The sequence below is a fragment of the Myotis davidii genome, unplaced genomic scaffold (assembly GCF_000327345.1).
Source record: "Myotis davidii unplaced genomic scaffold, ASM32734v1 scaffold570, whole genome shotgun sequence".
NCBI classification, from domain to species: Eukaryota; Metazoa; Chordata; class Mammalia; order Chiroptera; family Vespertilionidae; genus Myotis; species Myotis davidii.
This window is the reverse complement of record NW_006283631.1, coordinates 3,987,435-4,013,031: the sequence shown is the minus strand read 5'-3', so window position 1 is coordinate 4,013,031 and position 25,597 is coordinate 3,987,435. Positions and strand designations below refer to the sequence as shown.

The following is a 25,597-nucleotide window of genomic DNA, read 5'->3' as shown; positions in this document are numbered from 1 at the left end:
TCAGGCGATCGGAGGGGGATGGGGGTCTACACCTCTGGCCGAGGCATCAGGCCTGGGCCGAGGGCAGAGCCAGCAATTGGAGGGGTCTGTGGGTCCCCTGCCCAGGCCTGATGCCTGGGCCAGAGGCATTAGGCCTGGGCTGGGGGCAGAACCAGTGATGGGGGGAAATGAGGGTACCCTGCCCAGGCCTGACGCCTCTGGCAGAGGTGTCAGGCCTGGGCAAGGGGCCAATCCTGCGATTGGGTCTGAGGGCTCCCAGTATGTGAGAGGGGGCAGGCTGGGCTTAGGGACACTCCCCCCCACCCCCACCCAGTGCACGAATTTCATGCACCAGGCCCCTAGTAAGATTATAAAATCTGAGGACCTCATGTATAACATGGTGACTATAGCTGATAACATTGTACTGTGTAATTGAAGTTTGCTAAAATATGGGAGGTGTTGGATGTGTTAATTAACTCATTGGAGGAATCCTTTCACAATGTACTGGTATATTGTATATCAAGTTATCACATTATACATTTTAAATATCTTATAATTTAAATTAGCAGTTATGCCTCAACAAATCTGGGGGGAGGGGATGAGGAAGAACAATGAAGAACAAAGGCCTATATTTTAAGAGTCCCGTGACCTGCAGATGGCAGTTCTATGGGTGTTTACTTAGAGAACTAGCTGAAGCTAAACAGCGTTTCATTCAGAATGCCTCTGTATTGGCTTCTTTGAAGTTTTAATTTTTTTCCTGATTTTCAGGAAAACTTTTTAAAATAAAACTTTTGTTCTGTTACTCCTTTCTTATAAATAGGTAAATTGTCTCATTGGTCTATCTCACCTGGTCGAAATCTCTCAACTTCCATTAATAATCTGACCCCACATGCCTCCCTTCCCATGTTTGTGGCTTTCTCTGGCCAGTCTCCAAACCTGTGCCTTACTAATTCTACCTGTCCAGGAGAGGCCTGGTCAATCCTGGATCCATCCATCTGCCTCGTATCATCAAACTGGTGTCCAAAGTTTACCTCCTCTCCACACGACACGCTCACTCATTTGTTTACTTTGGGCCTCTTTCATTATGTTCCATAGTGTATGTGCCTAGTCAAACAAGTAGATTGTATTATTAGTTTTAATCAAATTAGCTCTCACAAATAATTTAAAAGAAACTGAAGCAAGCATATAGGCCTAACCAATGGACATGGACAACAGGGGGGTGAGGGCATGAGTGGGAGGGATAGGGGGTAACGTGGGGATAAAGATACATATGTAACAACTTAGTCAATAAAAAAATTAAAAAAATTAAAAAAAATAAAATCCCCCAAAAAAAGAAAAAAAAAGAAAAGAAACTGAAGACTAACAATGCAGGCACGAATGAATAACAAGAAAATGGCTCAGCTGACATGTTTCCTGTACCTATCAAAACTCCTCAGCAGCCATAGTAGGAGGTGCCATAATTTAAGCTAACATGACTAGAACTTTCTCAAATTTTTTTTAATTATCAAGAAAGTTATTTGAAATGTAAATGTGCACCCAACATAAATAATGCTATACCATTAAAAAATAAAAATAATTTTAAATATGGCTTATTTCATTTTTAATTCCTCTTTTAAAATCTTATTTTTATGTATTCAATATTTTTGTAATGTTAGCATAATAGAAAATATGTATAAGTATAAATAAGTATTTGTATTGGAAGTTAATGCTCAAAATCCCAAGTGATAAATGTACAGGCCGAAGTTATTCTTTTCACCAGGAACTCCCTTTTACTCCTTGTCCTAGTATTTGATGCCTTAATTTCTTTCAACATGTAAATCTTGTCTCCTCCATGAAGCTCTCACTGTGCCCATTTCTCTCTGAATTTTCACTGTACTATAGATTATTTTTTAAAATCTTGTTTAGCACTTGATCATTTCTTTATTCTTGCTTTTATTTAGTTACCAAATAGGTATTACATGCCTATATATGCTTGTGCTAGATTCTAGACGACAAAGAAGAATTGGTCTCTGCCTTTAAGAGATCCACAATCCCCCTTTCATTTATAATTCTCTAGTGGTTACATGTACCAGCCAAGTCTCCTAAAGGGGCTACTTCTCATATATCAATCATCTGCCTGGCACAGAACTGAGTGTGTATGTCTCGGTTCATTATTTGAAGCAATCTCCCAAGCCAAAATATGACCTGACAAATAAAGCATGTAGTTGCAAAGGAATCTGTGCTTTACAAGAAATATTTATTACAGAACAGATTTAAGTAGCGAAGTTCTCTACTCTTTAATGCTTAACTTGATTTTCAAAGATTCCATGTACAATTGCACCGGAACACATCTCTTGGGGAAGTAGAATACACAGCTTGACAGCTAATTGAAGAGATATGTATTCATTAAAGGATTAAAATGTTAGATAAATAAAAAGTAAGACCATTGGAATAAGTTCCTGATAGCCCATTTTCTATTTTTGGCTCATATAACTGCCAGGTTGCAGAAGGACACTTAGATGTTCTCAGATGCTCTTGAGTCTAATATATATATTGCAACCTAGAGTCTTTCATGCATGCAAGGGCTTTGAATGTGAATTCATAGTATGCAATGCATCTCAGGGACATTTTCTATTCCCCATTTAAAGGCAAAAGCTGGATGGGTCCCTACCATGTGCTAGACCCTGTTGTAGAAGTTAGGAACACAGAACTGAAGAAAATACCTGCCATGACAACGAGGCAACAGATAACAAACAAAATGGACATGTAAAATATATAGTGTGTTGGATAGAGAAGTGTGCCTCAGAAAAAGATGGGGCAAGGAGGGTGTCAATGTTAAATAGTGTTGCCAGGTCAGATCTCACAGAAAAGGAGACACTTGAATTCAACAAGCTTTTAGAATCTATACCCAACATTCTCAGTAACCATAGAGAATAATTACAGTAAAAGTCACCCTGGTCGATACAGGGAGGTCAGGAGATGAAGAACTGGGACATGGGAGATGTGCCATTTTCCTACTGAGCATGTAATTTCAAATTTTAAGTAACTTTCTCGGCTTCTGATTGAGATTTCTCTTTAGCAATTTTTTTTTTTACACCATGTCACAAACATTTCATGTGCTCATCTAAGTGTCCCTATAACTTCATTAAGAATTCTCACCCTGGCCTGGTGACTCAATAGGTTGGAGCATTGTCCTGTACACCAAAAGTTGTGGGTTCGTTTCCAGGTCAGGGCACATACCTAGGTTTGGGATTTGATCCCCCACTCTGGGTGTGTACAGGAGGCAACATATCATTCTCTCTTTCTCTCTCTCTCCATTCCTTTCTCTCAACATATCCTTGGGTGAGGATTTAAAAAAAAAACAATAATTCTTTTCATTATAAAAATTAGCAAGCCCTTTCTTTAGAGCATTTGTCTTCCTAAAGGTGAAGATGGCTGTGTGAGTATTTGCTGAAAACAGCATAATTCTGAATGATCTTCTGGCAGGCAAATTGAGCTGAAGGGAAAATTAATCACAGTGCAGGAACAAGAAAAATCATGGCTCTGGAACTAGCATACAAAACCAAGCCAATTTCATATGGTTTGTTCTAAAACCTTGGAACATGTCCAGGTACCTCTCAGGAGTAACAGATATAATTTGGGATTAGAAAGTGTGATGTTAGGGTAAGAATGGGGTTAGGAGATTCTGATTTCTTTCTTGGCTCCATGATATTTTGTCTCAGGAGCCAGTGATTGCATTTTTTTCTGCTTTCAGTCACCTCACTGTGGGGACAGGGTCAACAGTACCTATTTCAGAGAGGAAGGGAGAAGGAGAAAGAGATAGAAACATCAATGATGAGAGAGAATCATTGATTAGCTGCCTCCTGCATGCCTCCTACTGAAGATCAAGTCCACAACCCGGGCATGTGCCCTTGACTGGAATCGAACCCAGGGCCCTTCATTCCCAAGTCGATGGTCTATCCACTGAGCCAAACCACCTAGGGAAGTACACCTTAATTGCAGACCTAGCCTCATCTCTTCTGACATAAATTGATTATTTATTATTAAAATAATAATAGCTAGTCTACAGAGAGCACTTAATCTATGTGACAAGCCTATTCTATATGTTTTAAAAATGCAAAGGACCTAAATAGACCCCTTTTCATAGCAGCACAATTTACCATAGCTAAGATCTGGAAACAGCCTAAGTGCCCATCAGCAGATGAATGGATTAGAAAACTGTGGTACATCTACACAATGGAATACTATGCTACTGTAGAAAAGAAGGAACTCTTACCATTTGCAATGGCATGGATGGACCTGGAGAGCATTATGCTAAATGAAATAAGCCGGTTGGAGAAAGATAAATATCACATGATCTTACTCATTTGTGGAATATAATGAACATAAACTGATGAACTAAAATAGGTCCAGAGACATAGAAGCATCAAAACAGACCATCCAATCTCAGAGGGAAGGCAGAGAGTGGGGTGTGGGGGGGGGGGAATGAGAGCTCAACCAAAGTACTTGTATGCATGATATAAGCATAACCCATGGACACAGACAGTAGGGGGTGAGAGAATGTGCTGAGGGTGGGAATGATCAGGGAAGGATCAATAGAGAAAAAAGAAGACATATATAATACTTTAAACTTTAAAGAATAAAATAAAAAAATGTATTTATTTCTATATTTCTCCCAATAATACTATGAGGTAAGTCCTGTGATCAATGCCATTTCACAAGGAGGAAACTGAGGCACAGAAAGAAAACCAACTTGCTCAAGGTCACATTGCCCTCTCTGTCTCTATAGCTGTGTTCTCATTGGCTATATACCCCAGCCTCTCCTGTCAAAAATTCTAAACTCACCCATGCTCATATTTTCCACTCCTTTTTTCTTGTTCATTATTAGTTATGTGGTCCTTTCATTTGATTGTTCTTGGTTTAGTAATATAAGCATTATAAACTAGAGTCCCGGTGCTCAAAATTCATGCAAGGGTGCAGTCCCTAGGCCTGGCTGGCGATCGAAGCGCGAGTGTCTGGTGTAGAAGGGCATGTCCCAGCTGATCTCTTGGGCCCTGGGCAGCATCTGGGCCCTTGGGCCCCCGTGTACCTACCTCCACCTGAGTCATGGTGCCAGAGTCCCCATGTGGAGATGCAGTGAGTGCGGCTGGACGCCATGGGCCGGGGCACAGCGTGGGCCTCTGGGCAGTGCAGCAGTGCCACATGGAAGCCAGACCGGCTTCTGAGCCAACCCATGGGGAGCTCAACCAGTCCGTGTGGTGGCTGCATCCAGAATCACCTGGAAGAGGCCACACATGTACGGGGCGGGCTCCTCAAGGGAGCCCGGCACCTGAGCACCCGCTGCCAGCGCTGTGTCACTGACACCCACCATGTCCTTCACTGCCCCTGGTGGTCAGCGCTGTCATAGTGAGCTGTCGAACTCCAGGTCGAATGACCACCCAAGGGGACAATTTGCATATTAGGCTTTTATTATATAGGATACTCTGTGAATACAAAATAAACCAGCAGTTCTCAAAGTCTTTGATCGCAGGACCCCTTTACTCTCTATAAAAGACCCTCAAAAAGTTTTTGTTTATCTAGATTATACCTATTGATATTTATCATATATGAAGTTAATACTGAGAAATTCAAAAAGTATTTCTGGAGACACTTTCAGTTGGTATGGCTGGGGAAAGGGAGAAAGTGCTGGCAGTAGGTATCTAGTGGGTAGAGGCCAGAGATACTGCTAACCATCACCCCTCAACCAAGGCTGAGAAACCCTAAGATAAATGAAACGGGCTTTTTTCTCTTTCCTGCGAGTACGTGATGGTGAAGAATACAGCCATGAGTACAGTTTGGTGCCAAGGCCTTGATTTGTGCTAAGAAAGGCACCAGCAACTTTACTCATCGTTGCTTTTGCCCTTTCAATGCAAATGTTAACACAGTGGAAAAGGTCAATGAGGTATGGGTATTATCATGAAAATAGAACCCCTAATGGTACCTCGGGGGTTCATGGACCTCACTGAGAACTGATGAATTAAAATCAAGGGTCAGCAAACCTTTTCTGTAAAGGACCAGACAGTGAATATTTTTGGCTTGGTGGGCTCTAGGGTCTTTGCTGTGGGAAAACAGCTCCAGCCAATAAGCCAATAAATACCAATGGGTGTGGCTGGATTTGGCCCACGGGCATTCATTTACTGACCTCTGAACTAGATGATATGCTTGCAACATTGCCTTGGCCACTCCATTCATTTTTATCAGTTTATTTGTTTTTAAAATACTGCTACTCTTGTATCATAAAGCTCCTTTGTTATTCTTTGTCAGGATAACAGAATGTAATTCAGAATGAGGCCAAACATGGAAGTGTGGGTGCCCGGTTATGACGACAATAATCTCCCTTTATTCAGCATCCACTGTGTGCCAGGTACTTGGCCTGTGCTTCCTCACTTAATCCTCACAACAACCTAGCAAAATGGGTATCCTGATGGGTACTGATGTCAAAGGGCCAATCACCTGACCAAGGTCACACAGGTGATAGAGTCACAGTGGCAGAGCAAGATTGAATCAAGATCCACCCGATTTCTGATGGTTTCCACTTGGCCTGGGCTGAAAAGACCCTTTAGTGCAGCCCTGTGTGCTGCAGCCTTCCTCTCTCTGGCACCCACAGCAGCATCACCAATTGATTATAGTGCTTTTTCTTGGCTGAACTTTCCCAAGACCCTTCTTCAACACTATTCTCCTTGTGAGGATATTTTAATGGCTGCACACCTCCCCTCCCCATTCCCATATAATGTGATTGAATTGGATGTGGTCCAGGCATGGGAATTCTTTAAACCTCCCAGATCATTTTAATGTTCAATTCCAAATCTCTAAAATTTTGAGAATTTGCTGATTTAGGTAATGCAGATTTGGTTCTAAAATCCACACTTTCTTCTCTTCTATTTTTTATCAATTTGCAAACCAGTAATAGAAAATAATATATTTTATCCAACTTCTGTTATTCTTGCTTTAGTATTATTTTTGCTTTTATGTTTTATTTTATTTTATTGGGGGCCACTGCTATTTATTTATTTTTAAAGTTTGTCTTTATTATTGGAAGTATTATAGATGTCCCATCTCCCTTCCATTGACCCCCCCACCTCACTCCTGTCTCCTGCTTTTTTATTTTATAATGATAACATCATTATATTTCTTCACAATGCTACTCTTTAAGAGACATTTGTGAGGGCCATTAGAAATGTAAATCAAATGAGTTTGCCCTCAGTGCCTTCTCAATGAAGCTTCGCCAGGGAAATGCAGGCCTCTTTAGGAGCCCTCAGAAGCCCGAGACGGGCCAGTGCTGTTTAACTGCTTGGGGGTGTATTTATTCCATGAGTCTCTTTCTTTTATTCTGTTTCAAATATATATATTTTTTAATTATTGATTTCAGAGAGGAAGGGAGAGGGGGAGAGATAGAAACATCACTGATGAGAGAGAATCATTGATCAGCTGTCTCCTGCACGCCGGGTCAAGCGTATAACCTGGGCATGTGCCCTTGACTGGAATCAAACCTGGGACCCTTTAGTCTGCAGGCTGACACTCTATCCACTGAGCCAAACTGGTGAGGGCATGAGTCTCTTTCTTAATGGTGGTGGGGTTACTAGCTCCGGAACAAAAGTTGATGGGTTTGTGTGGCTCTCCCCCACACCCCACCCCAAGTCTTCAGCTTGAGAAACGAGTAGAAAAACCAATTCTTATCAACTTGTCCTGGAATTTCCCCCAGTTTTACCATTGAAAATCCCTTATCTTGGGAAACCCCTCAGTCAAAGGCAAATTGAGACAGTTGGTCACCCTACTCTAGAGTCTGGGAGTAGGTGGGAAATTATTTTACCTTAGATGACTCTGCTCAGTAGACTCCATTGCTGGTGAATATGATGATATATTATTCTGTGTGTGTGTGTGTGTGTGTGTGTGTGTGTGTGTGTGTGTACACAGTCAATTATCATTGTTCATGGCAGCTATGCTCTAAAAAGTCACTTCAAGCACTGAATTAGTGATAATGAAACATTGCTTCTAAGGGAAATAGGTTCCTGCAAGCCTGTGGTCACACATTTTCATTGATACAAAGCCTTGTTTTATATGTGAGTCTATTTAAAGACATCTTAATTAATATATGTTCTTAATTCATTAAAATCGAAATCAAGCCAACAGCACTATGACTCATGCATGCATGAAGCTTGTGTATCACACCAATTTTCTCTGTAAGGCACGTCACAGCCTTCTTGCACTTAAGAACACCAGAGAGCACTTTAACACTATACTTGCGGGGCATTTTAAACAGTGAAATAACCAACAAAAAAGCACAGAAAAGAGAAAAACATGGCACTAAATAGGCCCCCCAAAGAACAGACACTTGTTTATAAGAAAAGAGCTGAAACAAGAAGGCCAACCATTGACTTGTTGGACCTCAGCTGGGAACCCCTGTGTCTGGTGACTTAAAGTTTTCACTGCTCTGTGAATGGCCCCAGAAGTGCCTCAAGCATTGATTTAGGATCACAAACACATTTTAGTGAGTAGGTGAATTTGCAAAATCAAAATCTGTGAAGTGGATAGAAAGAAAGGTAGATGACACATAGATCAATCTATTGATCTCAAATCTTTGTGCATCTCCTAGAAAAGAGAAATTTCTGCTTTTATCTTGGCTGGTCAGAGTTGAAAGACATTCCAAACTGGAAAGTCATATCCACAGAGTTGAAAGATATTCTAAACTGTTAAGACATGGCTTTCCATTATGCCATTACTATCATGTTGAGAATGCAAGTTCAGCTTTTCCAAGGTCAGATGGAGTGTGGTTTGAGTTTAGGTCTTCAGCACATCTTCCAGTTGGTCTTTCCTTCTACTTTCCACCATGAGCAGATTCTCTTGTTGCCTTTCAACTGAAGTTTCCCTTCTTTAGCAAGTTACTAAACAGGTGCTCCTTGGTATTCGAGGGGGATTGGTTCCAAGACCCCCTGCTGATACCACTTTAAAACATCTCTAGATTACCTAATTCAATGGGAATGCTATGTAAAAAGTGTTTATACTGTATTGTTTGTGGAATAATGACAAGAAAAAAAAGTCTGTACATGTTCAGTACAGATGCAACCATCACAGACCTAACTACATAGTACACGTCAACAACAACAAAACACTTTTAAAATATATATATTTTTGATTCTTGGTTAGTTGAAGCCACAGATGCTGAACCAGCAGATACAAGGGGCTGACTGTACATCCAAATGCATGTGAGCTCTGTTTTTCATCCACATATTAATTCTTCTCATTATACATTATTTTGTATGCATGACCCAACTCGGGTGTGCAGATTGAAGAATGGCCACAGCCATTTGCTTTTTGCAAATCAATTGTTCATAGCAGATAATGAAAAATGTGAGTAACATAAAATATTTTGAGTCTGTTTTTTTATCTTTCTTTGTTCTCCATAGAAGAGAGAGAGAGAGAGAGAGAGATGTTAGAATAATGTCACCCTTTTTTAAAAGGTATCCATTTGGTTTGGGACACTGAGTTTGGGAATGAGAACTGTAATTATGAGAAAGCCAAAGAGAAACTTACCTGGAAATCCTTTTAAAATAGATTCTGATATGTTTGTTAAACACTTATGAAGTGGTGTTGCTATTGGACATGTTGAAATCTGCTTCTTTTTGGAGCTACTTGTAACTAGGTATTTGTTACCATTTTTAAAAGAACACCCCTAGAAGCTTATCTAACAATCCTCACAACTCAGTTACTCAGTTCCCATTAGGAACAGACGCCTCCCAGTAGGGCAGACCTTTGGCTACTGGAGCCCTTCCTCCCCAGCTCTTCCTTGAACACTCCTACCGTCTTTCAACTGATCCAAATGTCACCTCTTCTGTGAAACCCTTCCTGGCTCTCCCAGGGAAGCTTGGTTGCTCCTAACTCTGTGCTCCTCAGACCTCTGGTGTATCTTCATGACGGCGCTGACATCTTTGTCTGCAACTTATGCGTGACTTTGTCTCACTCTCCCTGGTGTGCCCCTCAAAGGCGGGGCATGTCATGTTCATCTTCGTACCTTCAATGCTTAATGTGTTGCTTGGCATCATGGTTCATTGCTGAAAATCACTATTGGCAAGTAAAAGACTGGTGAGGCAAGTAAGACTATTGGCTGTTCAAATGGTCAATAAACATGGAAGATGTTCTTTGGCTAAATATTCACAAAGAAAAATCCCACCCTCAGAGAACAGAAATGTGACAAAACCCTAGAAACCCTCACAGCTGAGCCTCTTGTCTGAGCAGGTCCGTGGGCTGTAGTGTGGTAGTCACAGGGGCGCTCAGAGCCTTCATAAATTTGAATCCTGGCACCTTGACAGGCCAGTCATGAACTTTGGGCAAGTTACTTATCTCCATAGCTCAGTTTACAAAACAGGTTAATAGTAGCACCTGCCTCATTGAGTGGCTGTGAGGATTCAGTAAGTTAGAAACAGAGCATTTTAGAACAATGCCTGGCACATGGGAATGCTAAATAAATGTTAGCTACTTTTACTTGCGTGTCAAATACTAAATGCCAATGCAGACATATTTGAATTATCACAAAAACTAAAAACAGGCTGTCTCAGAAGCAATCTATCCCCTTAATTTTTCCAGTTAACAAATTTTGTGAATTGATAAAGGCTGGGGAGCTATAGAAATGTCCAAAAATCCCAACCCAGCTCAATTTAAGCAAACACGGACCAGTTATTTTGGAAATCTGCCAAAAAGCTTACCTAGAAGTGAAATACACTCATTTTACTGTGAAAGCCTGTTTCCTTTTTTAAAAAATGGAATATTATTAATTCAAAACACTATATAACAAGACTTTCTTAGTGACCTGAGCCCAATTTTAACTTATTATCTGTAGATAGCTAGATCTTTTTCTTGTTGCATTTATTTCCCAATCTTCTTCAATCTTTTCTAGTGTCTGAAGTAAAAATATTTAACTATTATAACATTTTTAATTCTATAAAATGCTATTGGATTAGGCAAGGCAGTAATGACCAAGCTATCCAGTAATCTATAAATTCTACAATAATTATACAATTAAGAAATTTCATTCTCTAAGAATTATGCTACCCAGACAAGGATATGCACTTCTACTCTTAAAATATTAGTATAAAAACATATTCAAAATACTTGTACAGTAAGTAGTAGTCAAATGTTGTTAGCTTATCATATTCAAAAGCTAAGATTTACTAACTCTTTAACAGAACACTAAGAGGGCAAGCTCCCTGCGATCTCTTTTTTTGTGGAATAAAGTCTAGATTAAATAAACAAAAACACATTGTTAAAGTCTCTTTTAGGCTTTAAACCTCTAGTTTTGAGCTGGTTTTTAATATAACAGTCCAAAAAGTCACATTCCTCAATTCATTCTTTTATCATGCCTCAATTTTTTAATTGAACATATTTTTCTTCCCATTGATAAAAAAAATGCGATTAGAATTTAAACATATTTACATATTCTGAATGATTATTTAATCAGTGTAAATGGAATAAGTTCCCATTCTTTCCTTATTATTTTATTCAGTTTTATGATTTCAGGAACTACTAGATTCTGTGGGCACACAGCAGAGTAATAAATCATGCCTAGTAGAACAATACTGTCTAGGCAAAACAATTTTTTAAAATAAGTCCCAGTAATAAAAGTCAAAAAACAGCTGATGAAAACAGATGTATCCTTTGTTTTGAATGAGCTCAAATTTTGTAACATGGCAAAAATTAAGGCTCTGTTGGACTCAGTTCAATTCTATGCCTTTGGCACAGAATGCTAAAGTAAACCCCACCCTTGTAAAAAAAAACACACACACAGGTATAATTTTCATATTTATAAAGCAATAATGGCTTTTATTTAAATATGGAACTTAACTATGCCTCCCTCAAAAAGATGTTTGAATGAAACTGACTTGGGTTTTAAAACAGAAATCAGAGAATGTGATTTGCTATTTGAGGCAATAATGTAACCAAATAAATCACGCTTTAAGCATGATTTATATTTTTAAGGGGCAGAAAACTGGACATGGTCTGCTGTCAAATAAAATTTTCCAGTTTAAGATCATCTTCCCTAAAATAGCGTTTAGTGCAGCTGCACTTATGTTTGAAATCTCACATCTCTCTCCATTTGTGCTAAGAGCTTATTTCCCAGCCTCTTTTATTTGTATTGACTCCCAAATATTTAACAGACCTTAAAGCTTGTAGAAATCCATCTAATTTGAACTTGGAACATAGTGTTATTTTGTGGTTTGATAAAATTTTAAAAGTCCTGTAGTTCAGACTTACTCTAAAAAAACCGGGGGCTTGGGAACTTAGCCTCTTAAAGGTAAATCTTTTGTGTCGGCTCAAGGGACCCAGGATGAATTATACGGAGCCAGAATTTCTTCTTCCTCCACACCATGGTCCCCTCATGTAAATGACCTCTCATTGATTATCCCGAACAATGGTTCCACTATTTCTTTTGCTTCAATTAAGCAAACTTTTGAAAGACCATTGGGGACTTTAGCATTGGAACATTTCTGGAGAACTCAAAGAAGCAGCCCATCTTTAATTACACAATATCTGTTTAGCAAATGTGGGGTAATCACAGAATGAGAGAAAAAAAAGTAACCACAGAGCTTGTGGCCCAGTCATGGAAAACGATTTTGAAGAAAGACGCTGATTATGGGTCAAAAAAGAAAGGAAATAGGCAGGAAGAAAAAAAGAAAGAAAGAAAAAGAAATTGTGTTTGAACCTTTTGCCAGGAAAAAAATGTACTTTGTGCTCATTAACAATGTGGTAAGACTTAACTCAGTCGGACTATACATCAGCTACAATTGAACTTTCCATAATTTACTCATTACATTACATAATTTACTCATTATATAATTAAATACGAGATGCCTATCTTTCTTTGCACCTACTTATTTTCAAAAAGAAATAGCCAGATTTTTTTTTTCATGGTAGTTGAGATGTAACTTCCCAAATATGTTAGACAGAAATATTTGGAAGGGTATTATTTCATTACTTATAAGGGAGAATGAAATGGAAAAATACAGTTTGCAAAATTGTAAACCTTGCCTGAGATTGGCAATTTCTTTAGCTAGGGGAGTTTGATATAGTTTTTGTTGTTGTTGTTGTTGTTGTTTGGGGGGTGGTGGTTGGTACGTTAACCCCCCTCCCCTCTCAATTTCTCCAATGCTCCCTTTCTTTGTTCCCAGATTTTGCCTCGTATTAATGTTTTTTTGGTCACAGATCAACTATGTTTTCATTGTGAACTGCCTTAAATGCTTGCTGGAAGTAGGTAGGGCATAAATAAATACGTAAATAAAAATATACAAATATTTGCAACTAATAGGATGGGGTTTTGAAGGTATGTCTGGCCAGGATGTGCTCAAATGAAGAAGTTTAAAATATACCAGCCTGGAGAAAACAATTAATTAAGATAATTTTCCCTAAAATAGCATTCAGTGCAGCTGCACGTATGTTTGAAATCTCAAATCTCTCTCCATTTGTGCTGAGAGTTTATTTTCTAGCCCCTCTCATTTGTATTGACAAATTGCTTCCCACTCATCAGTGAGCTCACTTTTATGTAAATGCTGGGAATAAAGTAGTCAAATGACCTTTTAGGATCTCTGGATAGGGTTGTGTTGAGTTCTTAAATGGACTTGTGGTTTGTCTTAATCCTTTCAGGTTGCTATCACAAAATATCACATACTGGGTGGCTTATAAACAATAGGCATTTCTTTCTCACAGCTCTGGAGGTTGGAAATCCAAGATCATAGTGCTGGCAGGTCTGGTGCTTGGCTCCACGGAGGGAAGGGGCAAGGGAGCTTTCTTGGGGCTCTGTTATAAGGGCACAAATCGTATTCCTGAGGGCTCCACTCTCATCACCTAATTACCTCCCAAAGCACCCGCTCCCCTCCTAATACCTCACCTTGGGTTAGCTTTCAACATATGAATGGGGAGGGGGCACATTCATAACATAGCATGGTTTAATCTTGCCATTTCTCAACAGAGTAACAGAGGTGTCAGGTCATTGTATCTACTGTTTCCATGTATCTACTGTACAGGTTCATAAAATCTATGCATCTTGACTTCAAGGTCATTGTCACTTTCTAAGGGAGCCTGTTTCCTTCTTTCCTGACAATTTAATTTGTACCTACCAGTCATAAGAAGGAGCTGGTAACCAATAGTGCTTTAGGGATGTGGAGTTGTTGTAGAGAAGATGGGCTCTGAGAAGTGTAGTTGGTTTTTTTTGGAGGGGGCGGGGAGTGACTGTTTATTGAGAGACAATCTTGCTTTATCCAGTTCACTTACATGGAGGTAGTTGCTTTGGTTTGCCATAGCCAAACATATGCCTGCAGATGTGGGCAGCTGGAAGTAGCAGACGTATACAAAGTGATTTAAATCTGAGGGCTTGGGTGGGGGTATGGTGGGGGTTAAAGACTGCAGCTGCCATCTTAAAAGCGCAGCAGGATTTGAGCTGGAATTAGCAACTACTTCACCCACAGACCCTTCTGTGGCCAGTGGCCAGTTGTCCTTTCTGGTCATTCATTCACTTCTCGAGCTCAAGGCTGGAAGGGGCAGTCACTGGGTGGAAACTTCCTGCTTTGCTTGGGGCACACACAGGCCTACTTCCCTCACAGATCCTGGTGTGAAAAGTCAGACTGTGTCCCTCGGAAGACAGGAAGATCAGATGGGTGGGGACCAGGCTGACCACTCTTGGCCTGCACCCTGAGGGACAGCTGGCCGGGCAGAGGCTCCCAGGCGCCACTGCGGTGTCATGGGGCTCGCCAAGCTGCCTGCTCACGGAGGACCTGGGAGCCCTTTGCAGATTTGGTCGGTTGGTCTCAATTACAGTTGATAATCATAAGACACTGTCGAGAATTATTGCAACATGCAACTTCTGTAATTATTTACTATTCTAGGGTTGCAACTATTTGTTGGGAATTTCTGTCCTTTTACCGGATTCTTTTAGTTTCCTAGGAACTGAAGTACATAGTATTCACTTACTTGTCTGCACTATGAACAGAAACAAAATACTGTTCCTAGGTCACCTGGGTACCAGTGATGAATACATGTGGAGAGAGAAGATAGAAGACAGGAGCTGCCTGCTAATCATTGAGGAGTTTTCATTTTCTGGCCCAGTCTACAAACCAGTGTGCCTTCTACAGGGACTTGGTCCTAAAGAGGATTTGACGATTAAATTGGAATCATCTGTTTGTACATCTCCCTCATCCCCATTCACTGTGAGTCCCTCTAGGGCAGGACCCTGTCTTTCTCCTCTGTGTCTCCATCACCAGCACTGGGACTGCATGCATCTAGAAAGAATCAGCAGCTTAACCCCGTGGCACTGAGGAAAAGAGGATATGAAATACCAGCAGTTATTTGAAAGCATATTTTGTACTAAAATCTTTTCCTTTTTCTTTATACTGTGCAAGAGGCTTATTACTAGTATTATGTACAGTTAGCATCTAACCTTCTTATGATATGAAAAAACAATAAAGCTATTTTTATTTGGGATTTAAAAAATTGTCCCTAGTTGATGACAATTCTACAGCACCAAGCAATAGCTGCCTGGCACCAACCAAGACTTGAGAAAATAAATCCCCAAAGTTATTGAGCCTACCAAAGTGTTAACTAACTTTTACCATCTTTGGGGGAAATTGTGGTTTTAAGTCACAGGTCCTTCCTCTTATAGAATGCGCCCCAAATCCTTTCGTCTTGATTTTTTGCAAGTGAAGGGCACAGATCGTCTGCACAAATCGTCTATCAGGCTCCTATTTTGCAGGATGTTTTTCCACAGTCAGGATGACGGTAGTAATGTGGTTTTCAGTTGCCTTTGTCATTCTTTTCCTTTTCCTCCCCAAAGTGTTTTTGTGCAAGGCCTGCCGGATGTCACAGAAACGCGACCTGGGCGAGATGTGTGTCACTTCTTTACTTGAAAAGTGTCCATGACTCTGAGCCCAGAGAGGATGTAATAAACCCGCCCTGGAGCTAGGCCAGCGTCTCCCAGCCAGTTAGAAAAACAAGGCAGAGGGCACAGGATTTGACACCCACCCTGGCGGCGGCTGCACTCAGAGGGCACGCCATCTGATTCTCCACAGGTGCAGACTGCTGGTCTCCAGCTCAGGCAAACAACGGGCCACAGCATCCTTCCACGTGCCGTGAGATAATGTGTAAAGAGCATTTTAAAGCATCTCCTCTCTGTTTCCACCCCATAGGTCTGCTGCCTGGTAGGTCTGGCCTGGGGCAAAAACATGGCTATGGCGAACATGCTACAAACCAGTGTGCCTCCTATTGAAACTTGTCCTAATGAGGATTTGACTCTTAAACTAAAATGGTTTCAATTTGTTTGAGATCTAAGTAGACGGATAGAACACATGAATTCAATTCAGCCTCGCAAAAACTCAAAGCCATTTCTAAAACGTCTCTCTGCCACATTGACCTGTGTGAGGAAAGAGGGCTATAATGACTCCGGTACCCAAACAAGTGGGCCGAGACCACATGCACAGCTGAGAGAGACTAATGAGTGGAGAAAATAATGAGAAAAACAAAAGCCTCTGGAGTATAAACATTCTATTTCAGCTCTCCATGGACAAGAAACGTCCGTCTGGCCTACATTCAACTTAAACCTACTTCAGATTTAGTTAATGAGAGTTTGAAAAAAAATGGCTGCAAACTTACGTGAGCTGTTTTTATAGGTGGGGAGCTGGGGACCACCTGCCCTTTATGAAAAGTAGTGCACTCCCAGTGCATCTCAAAAAATGGGCCTAGTTTAAATTACGAAATTTTTACAAAATGTGGCTTTATTATTGTGTTTGTTACTCTTAGTCCCCATAGGAAAAATGCACTGCAATATAAATATAAAGCAGATACACATTCCACTCTGAGAAAAAAAAAGATCTACATACACTAGTTATTTCGTAAAAATAGAGAAAGGATATAACCAGCTCTGCTTCACACCTTTAATGATACATGCGGTTACCTATGCTACCTCATTTCTTCTTCTGTCTGGCCTTATTTTGACGTGTCCAGTGCATATCCCTCTATTCAGCCTCTTTCCTTGGAGAAGAAGGGAAAAAGCAAGCCATTGACCTGGTTGCTGTCCTTCCTAACTTGTCTGTTAGGCTTACTAGTAAGTTTCAGCCCAAATACATGCAATGAGAAAGCCTTGGGCAAAACTGAGAAAGGAAGTAACAAAGTGAAGTGCTGACATTTATTGAATGTTTACCAATTGCCAGACACTGTTTTACATAGTTTAATTCATTAAATTCTCACAACAAGTCTATGAGGTGACTAAGGCTGCTATTCCCATTTTACAGATGAGGAAACTGAGTCAAGAGACATGATGAAATTTGCCCAAGGCCACACAGCCGCTAAGTGGCTGAGTCAGGATTCGAGTCTGACTCTTGAGTCCAGCCTCTTAGTCACCATGTTGCACTGTATGGGGGCCCCCACAGTAAGCAAGATCATTCATGTGATGGATTCTTACACAGACGTAACCTAGCTGGGGATCACTGCTCGGTCTACAGTGACGAGTGTTCCTCCTTGGAGCTGTACTTCCCCCAGTTTGATGTGTGCTGAGGCCTCATCCATGAAAATCTCTTTCATGATCCAATATCATCTTTCCCTTATGCCACCTTCCAAGGATCCATAATCTTTTAGAATCATAGATGGACATGCCTCATCACGTGCTTTCTGCTTAATGACTCCATGTCTTCTGTCAAACTCATCTCTCAGCTATTAGGTAGCAGAGATAAATTGTATAAACTCTGAAGTATCAACAGTTCTCTTAATATTTTTTCTCCTTTTTCTTAAGTGATAATTATGTCTCCCAAAAGAAATAAGACTCGATTCAATAAAAGTGGTTGGTGAGAATCCAACCTTCAAATTCTTAATTGACAGTATTCTCGATTATTCATTTATTCTTTTGGCCAAAGATAAATTCAGATCAGTAAGGTATAATTCCTTTCTTCTGGGAGCTCAGAGACTCATGAAAAAAAAAAAAAAAGACATGAACAAGCAAATTACAACATGGCAAAGCTGGTATGACATTTGAGGTACAACCAAAGTGTGGTGGGAGCAAGGCGGTGACTAGATGCCTGAGAGAATTGGGAAGAACTTACACAGGAGGCAACTTTTGATCTGGGTTGAAACGATAAGCTGTAGGAGGAGGTGGAGACTATCCCGGCAGAAAGATAGGCTGTGAGGATCAGGACATTTCAGAGCAAGCTGTGCTCAGGGAGGAATGGTAAATGCTAGTGGACAGAATATAGGGGGATGGAGTAACCTGGACAGGTAAGAGTTAAAGCTAGAAAGGAAGATTGGGGCAAAGAAAGGAGTTTAGCTAGTATCCATCCTATAGGCAGGGGATTGTGCAAGGAAGTGAGATCACAGTTGTATTTTTAGGGAGAAAACTGGTAATTCTACAAAAGATGCATTAGAGTGGGGAGGAGCACATTCCTCTCTCATTAGCCCTCTAGAGCTAGGCAAGTTTTCATTATATTTTTGCTGCTGCTTGCTGGTGTTATTATTATTAGTTGAAATGTATCAAGCACTTACTATGTGCCTGGCACTGAGCTAAGGGGTTTACATGAATTATCTGGATGATGTCTGGGGATGGCCCCTAAGGTGCTACTAAGAAGTCATTTCTGCTGTTATGTGAGAGGTCTCCATGGCAATCTTCTCATTTGAGAAAGACAAAAGGACCTGCGCTATTTTGACATCTTGAGGACATAGCTAATAAAATAACATTTATTTATACATTTGTTCAACTGAGCATTCTGCAGAAATGGGGTGACTCTTGGCATGGTGAAGAACCAGCTGTGCTCTTTACGAGACAGCACCAAGGAAGGTTGCACTTCAGGGGCAACAACTCTTCAGTTGTCCAAGAGGAAATTTTCTCTGCCCTTTGGTCCTTCCGGTTTCACTCTCCATCCAACAGTTATGCATTGGATGTCAGCATGTACCTGAAAATGCCCTGTGAGTCACTATGTAGCCTCCTACAGTGACACAATAATTTTATGGCTATTAAACATATTTCATGTAAATTTGGGCAAAAAAGAATCTGTGAGTAATTTGGGAGATAGAGAAAATAAGAATCTGTAGGGTTAATTTTTGTTTTATGCAACTTCCCTCGGCTGGGTGCAATGCAGACGGAAAAATGATGATGCAGCAACAAGCTGTTGAAGCAGTTTGCCCACTCAGATGGGCCCTGATTTGAATGACACACCCATCTGGTTCCCCATAGCTGGCCCTAGAGTTCTTACACCTGCCTTCGCACAAGCACAGAAGGTGAAGCATAAGTCAATTAATAACTTGTGTGATTGCCTCTGAGCTGATTCTACCCCTGAGACCATCTCTGGCCTGCAAACTCCCAGGAGACTCCCTTCTTCCCCTTACAGATCAAACAGTGCAGTTCGCCAGAAGCCAGGCAACAAGGGAGGATGGAACAGTAGGAGCCAATTAGTCTCAGATTGTGCATTTCAAAAGTTGGAGCAAGACACTCGACATTTGATGAGCTTTTCTTCATTTCTAACATCTCTCCAATCTTAGCAACAAAATCATGTGATACTTGGAACCCCTAAATGCATCTGAAATTTTCACTTTGGTGTCAAAGAGAAACTTTTCAAATTAAGTCAATTTTTAGATTAGTCCAGGATCCGATGAAGAGAGGATCCTAGGGCCTTAGGTCACTAGGGTCCTACTGAGGCAAGAAAGCTGGCATAGGGAACAAAAGCCTTAGGCTCTACCTCTCCCTTCCCCTTCTAAGTTAGAACACTGTGGATATGATGTGTGGCCAGACACCTGTCTCCCCCCCACCTCTCCTCCATTGCCACTCTCCCAATTTCCTGGGATAACATACCATCAAGACAAACAAAATTAGTCTCAGCCAGAGCTGGCAACCACGCTGACATACATGGCAGTTTTAAAGCCTCTCAGCCTTCCAGATCATCCTGCTATCATCCGGAGAAGAGGGACTGAGATGAGCTGCACTGACAACCTCCCCTTCCCATCCCCTCCCCCAGCCTCAGAGACCAGGAGGAACCACCCCCATTCCCTCCCCTTGACTATAGTTGATAAAAACCTCCACCCAGACCCCCTCAGTGTGACTCGCTGCCTGAGTTTGCCCACACTTCTTTCTTAAGTGTGAATTGTCACTAATAAATCTGTTTTGTTAAACCTCTCTGTCTCACTCTTGAATTCTTTCCTGCATGGTAACAAGAACCTAGACACAACCACTGGGTTGAGGCCTCCCTTGGCCTCCCCATGAGCATCATTATGATTGTCTTACCATTAACACTTTAAACATTTCCATATCTCATATATTCTCTTATCCCTTTCTCTCACCATAGACCAAGCTCTCCAAACAGAGAGTGGTGAGCCCTTTCAGGACAAAGTTGCTGCTCCCTCTTTATTGCAGTTTCCTTCTCCATAGATGTCCACGACCCCACACTCAACTTCTGCCCTCACTTCAGTAAATTTCCTGTTCTTTTTGGAAAGAGGCTAGGTAGAAATACACATACGTATATATCTTGCCTGTTGGTTTTGGTCTTTAGGAATATGGCTCCACAACATTTTTAGAGAGTGGAATAGGTTCACTGAAATTAAACAGTTAATGGCTGCTTAGACTACTATACTTATTCTGGGAACATCTGAACTTTAGCATTCTTAAAGTTAAAAGAAGGACTTTCTAAAGGTGATATTTAGGTATTAGAAACCAATAACAAGGGCATTATTCCTGATTAAAGGAGTCTTGCTGACAATTATAGGCAATCTTGTCAGGCTGATGCTAAATGGAATAAAGGAATCAAAGAAGATCAGAGCCAGAGGGAGCTAAGCCAGTATAAAACATTACTTTTAAGAAAAGAGACCCAGAGAAATAAAATGACTCGACGATCAGCAACATACACATTCATTGTCCTCCATCATTCTTTCTGCCCTGTTCTCTCCATTAGCTGGGCACGTGGCCTCCTGAATCCAGACTATATGTTCCAGCCTCCCTTGCAGCTAGAGATGGTCAGGGGCAGCTTAGTTTTATTTAGTCAATGGGATATAAGCAATAGGTTGTGTTTAACTGTCTGGAAAAGTCTTTCTCCCCTTTCCCCTTTCTGCTGGCTGAAATACTGACTTGATAGGTAAAGATGATTGGTGATCTTGGACCATGAGATGGAAGCCATGTGCTCAAGGATGATACAGCAACGAAGCAGAAAAACCCTGGGTTCCTGCCACAGGAAGTTCCAGACTGACTGCATTTGAGACTTGTGTGTGTGTGCAAGAGAAATAGATGTGTATCTTTGTTTAGGCTACTGTTGTCTTGAATTGTTGTGTTATTCTCAGCCTCACCTAGTCTAAACTGCGATAGTTTCCAGTAGTTTGGAAAAATTTTAACTGATAAGCATGGCCTGATGGAAGCAGCGCAGGATGGGTGGTGAACAAGGCCTGATTCTAAGTTTAAAAGAGAAAAATGTTTTAAATTCTTTATGTCAAAGGATATACAATACTGATTCACAAACAACTGCATGAGAAGTACTCTGGTAGAGGGTCCCCTAAATCCAGAGTCCTGGGTCCTTTTCCTGGAAATTTTGATTTAATGGGTATTCTATATGGTCCAAGAACTTGTATTATGTAAAAAAAAAAATGTTTCCCATGTAATCCTTACACCAGTGATGGCGAACCTTTTGAGCTTGGTGTGTCAGCATTTTGAAAAATCCTAACTTAACTCTGGTGCCGTGTCACATATAGAAATTTTTTTATATTTACAACCATATTTTATATATTTAAATGCCATTTGACAAAGAAAAATCAACCAAAAAATGAGTTCGTGTGTCACCTCTGACACGCGTGTCATTGGTTCGCCATCACTGCTTTACACACAGATACATTTGGAATTATTTGCTCTACAATCGTTCTCTACTGGAAAGCTGAATCAGAACCACCGGAAAATAAATACTTTCTCCCTCAAACATGAGAATGAGAGATTGGTGGCGGGGGACAAGAGGAGAGAGAGAGAGGGAGAGAGAGAGAGAGAGAAATATTTTGATATTCTGAATTCTGAAATAAGTGATTTTTTAAAAATATATTTTATTGATATTTTTACAGAGAGGAAGGGAGAGGGATAGAGAGTTAGAAACATCAATGAGAGAGAAACATTGATCAGCTGCCTCCTGCACACCCGCTACTGGAGATGTGCCTGCAACCAAGGTACATGCCCTTGACTGGAATCAAACCTGGGACCCTTCAGTCCGCAGGCCAACGCTCTATCCACTGAGCCAAACCAGTTAGGGCTGAAATAAGTGATTCTTAAAGTTATTTGGATCCCTTCATCCTGCTCCCACCTGGTGTCACACACTATCACCTAATAAACCATTCTCAGGTTTGCCTTAGGTCAGAAAAAAACTACAGTGACATAATTGTTCTGTGGCTAGTGGCTTGTTTTTTTAAAATGTATATAGATCACCTTTTCTGTGGGAAGTTTAGTCATTTCCAAGGTGCATTACTACACTTGAATGAGTCATGAATATATTTGTGACAAAAAGAACACCATCAAAGAACAGGAAGAGTACACTTTCTAGAGATTCCAGGGCCTTCTACATCAGAGGCTGCATTTTTCAGTCCAGGAAAAAAATCTGCAAGATCAGCAGATCCAATCAAACAGCTGTCAGCTGAAGCTGGCCTTAAAGCACTTGGGCACTTAAGCCAGCTCTGGCAGCAAAGGTGACGACGGCACGGGGAAGTGTTACCAGAAGACAGATTGTGGCAGGCGTGAGCCATTCCCCACAGTAATGGACAGAAAGGGATTAGACGAAGCAGCGTGTCCCTACCAAAGTAATCCTTTTACAAGATCCACCCTCACGTTGACATGTGCCGGCTGCTTGGGAGCTCAGCTCTCCCACCTTCTCTGGGGAAACTAGAGGGCAGAGCCCTGCACTAGGAGGACGCCTAGCATTCACCAGGCTCTCTACAAATCTCAGCAGAACTGAAGATCCATTTGGATGCAACATTTGAAAAAAATCTCAAAAAAATACCAAATATCTAATTCCAATTGAGTCACCAGCCAGCTCAGTCTGGGTAAGTTACCTAGCTTTTTCAGTTTTTAGCTTTCTCCTGTGTAGAATCAAGGGGTTGAGTTGATGAGCTATAAAAATCTCTTTTAACTTACAGGAAACTATTATATATCAGTGGGTAAAAGTTTCCCTCTATCAATTATATATTTGCTTTTATTTTAAAAGATAAAGATCCTAAATCCTAATATAACATCGTCGGACATACATGTATGTGTGTGTATACATGCATGCACACACCCTTCAGAACTTGAACTTCTGGAAATTCTTTCTTAGTCGCCTAATCCCCATGAGCTCTGAAGGCATCCTGTGGTCCTTGCTAAAAGATTCCATCATGCAAATATTTAGGCTAGAACTTTTAACATCCACGAATGTTTATTTCACTCTCCCAAGTAACCTCATCCAGAGGGCGCAACGCATACTGCATCCAGGCCCCTATTGACAGGATAGCCATGGGCTTTCATTAATAACTCGAGGCCTGGTGCACAAAATTGGTGCATGGGTGAGCTCCTTAGGCCTGGCTGGCAGTCAGGGCCAATCGGGGCCTTCCAGCTGCGGGCTGGGGCTTTCCTTCTGGCTGCCGGCCAGGGCCTGCTGGACAGGGGAAGGGACCAGGGGAGGTTGGCCGGCCATGGAAGGTTGGCTGTGGGAGTGCACTGACCACTAGGAGGCAGCTCCTGAATTGAGCATCTGCCCCTGGTGGTAATGCACGTCATAGCGACCAGTCGTTCTAGTCGTTCTGGCATTCCAGTCACTTAGGCTTTTATATATATAGATAGGGAGTCTTTGACTCTGCTTACTGGGTTAAGCAGAACTGTGACCACAAATGAGATGAAACTCCTTTATTGGATTTGTTATTATAAGGTGGTCTTGAATCTGTCATACTGCTCTCTCCATTTTAACCCTTCCCTTCCTCAGGTGCCACTCCAGCAATGAAATCCTCACTTCCTGAACCTTCCACGTAGCCCTGCTATATAATGTGGCCTTGACACAGAGGCCACTGTCCATGCAAAAGGTTCAAAAAGAAATGGGAACTCTCAGAAGTCCCAGGAAAAATGTGTAGGCCATAGAGCTTCAATGGACTGAGTGCCAATGGAATTTAAGGAAGTGGAGAGAGAAAAAAAAAAGCCAAACTTACTTCATCCACATGCCCAACAGCTCCATAAATTCTGGCCATCTGTCCGATGAGGTAGGGGAATCTCTCACCAATCTCTCTCAGCATCGGAAGGAAACTGTTCAGAGCCACTGGTTCATAGCCTGCAATCTCTATGAGGATGTTTAGGATGACATCACTATGGGTTGAGTCTTTCAAATGTCCGATTAAGAAAGGAATACACTTCTGAACCACCTACAAAAAAGAAAGGAGAGGGGAGAACAAAGAGAAATGAGGAGGACAATTAATTAAATCAGATTCAATCTAATATATATATATTTTTCATTAAATCTGAACTCAGCACATTCTGAGATTATTACCCTTGGAACTAAAGCAAATTTCCCAAATCTGCCCAAACCAATGGATATGGACAACAGGGGGATGAGAGCATGAGTGTGTGCGGGGGAGGTTGGGGGTTAATGGGGGGGGCGAGGACACACTTGTAATACTTTAACCAATAAAGAAATTAAAGATTAAAAAAAATTTCCCAAGTCTGGAATTTTAAATTTACAATAAAATTACAGAGGCTTCAGTTTCTTTTTCTTTTAACCTGTGCTGTGCTATTAAAGAGTAAAGTTTATAAGTGCTTAGATGCTGCTGTTCATAAATCAAGTTTTGATGTGTTATGTTCTCATCAGAAGTGTTATATTTTCCTTCAAACCACCATGAGAGCTCTAATTTAAAAGACAAAGTACATAAGAGATCCTTTAATCAAAGCCTTCAAATTGGAGAAATATGATTTGGAAACATTTAAATATGTTTTCATTGATTTTTAGAAAGAGAGGAAGAGAGAAGGAGAGATAGCAACATGGATGAGAGAGAACATTGATCAGCTGCCTCTTGCACACCCCTTACTGGAGATTAAGCTGGCAACCCGGGCATGTGCTCTGACAGGGAAACAAACCGGTGACCTCTTGGTGCATGTGTCAATGTTCAACCACTGAGCCACACCGGCTGGTCTGGTTTGGAAACATTTAACAATAAAAATAAGAAAGCAGAAGGATGTCCCATGTTTTCTTCAGTTTTCCATTTTGATTAAAAAATGTAATGTGAAAAAAATTATGAAAATAAAATAATTTCTACTCTATTCCCAATTGCCTAATATTTCTTTCTGTATTTTAATTCCTTTATGAATATAAAGATACAATACTTCATATTAAGGAAAAATGTGAATTTTTGTGTGGAATAAATCCAGTATGTTAATACACAGGCATGTTGCATACTGACAATTTAACAAATTGTTTTGTCTGCTAAAATAAGATAATTAGAAAGGACAACCTGTGGAAAACAACAATAAAAGCCACAACTATTTGTTCATCCATCCTTCTACATACTTATTTCTTTCGTGTGTTGTTGGTTTGCCTTTTTGGTTTGTTACCTTTTTTGTAAAATAGACTTGAAATATAGCTTCTGGGATTAAAAACCGAATCCGTTGCAC

General features: G+C 40.8%; 1 protein-coding gene across 8 annotated transcripts in view; it reads right to left on the bottom strand.

The window, feature by feature from the left end:
* VEPH1 (ventricular zone expressed PH domain containing 1) overlaps positions 1 to 25,597 on the bottom strand; it is a 209,373-nt gene that overhangs the window by 116,179 nt on the left and 67,597 nt on the right. For all 8 annotated transcript variants that reach the window (XM_006753823.2, XM_015565560.1, XM_006753827.2 and 5 more), the window contains one exon: positions 24,145 to 24,354. In XM_006753823.2, the coding sequence (XP_006753886.1) occupies positions 24,145 to 24,354 (210 nt within the window). The remainder of the gene's footprint in view (positions 1 to 24,144; positions 24,355 to 25,597) is intronic.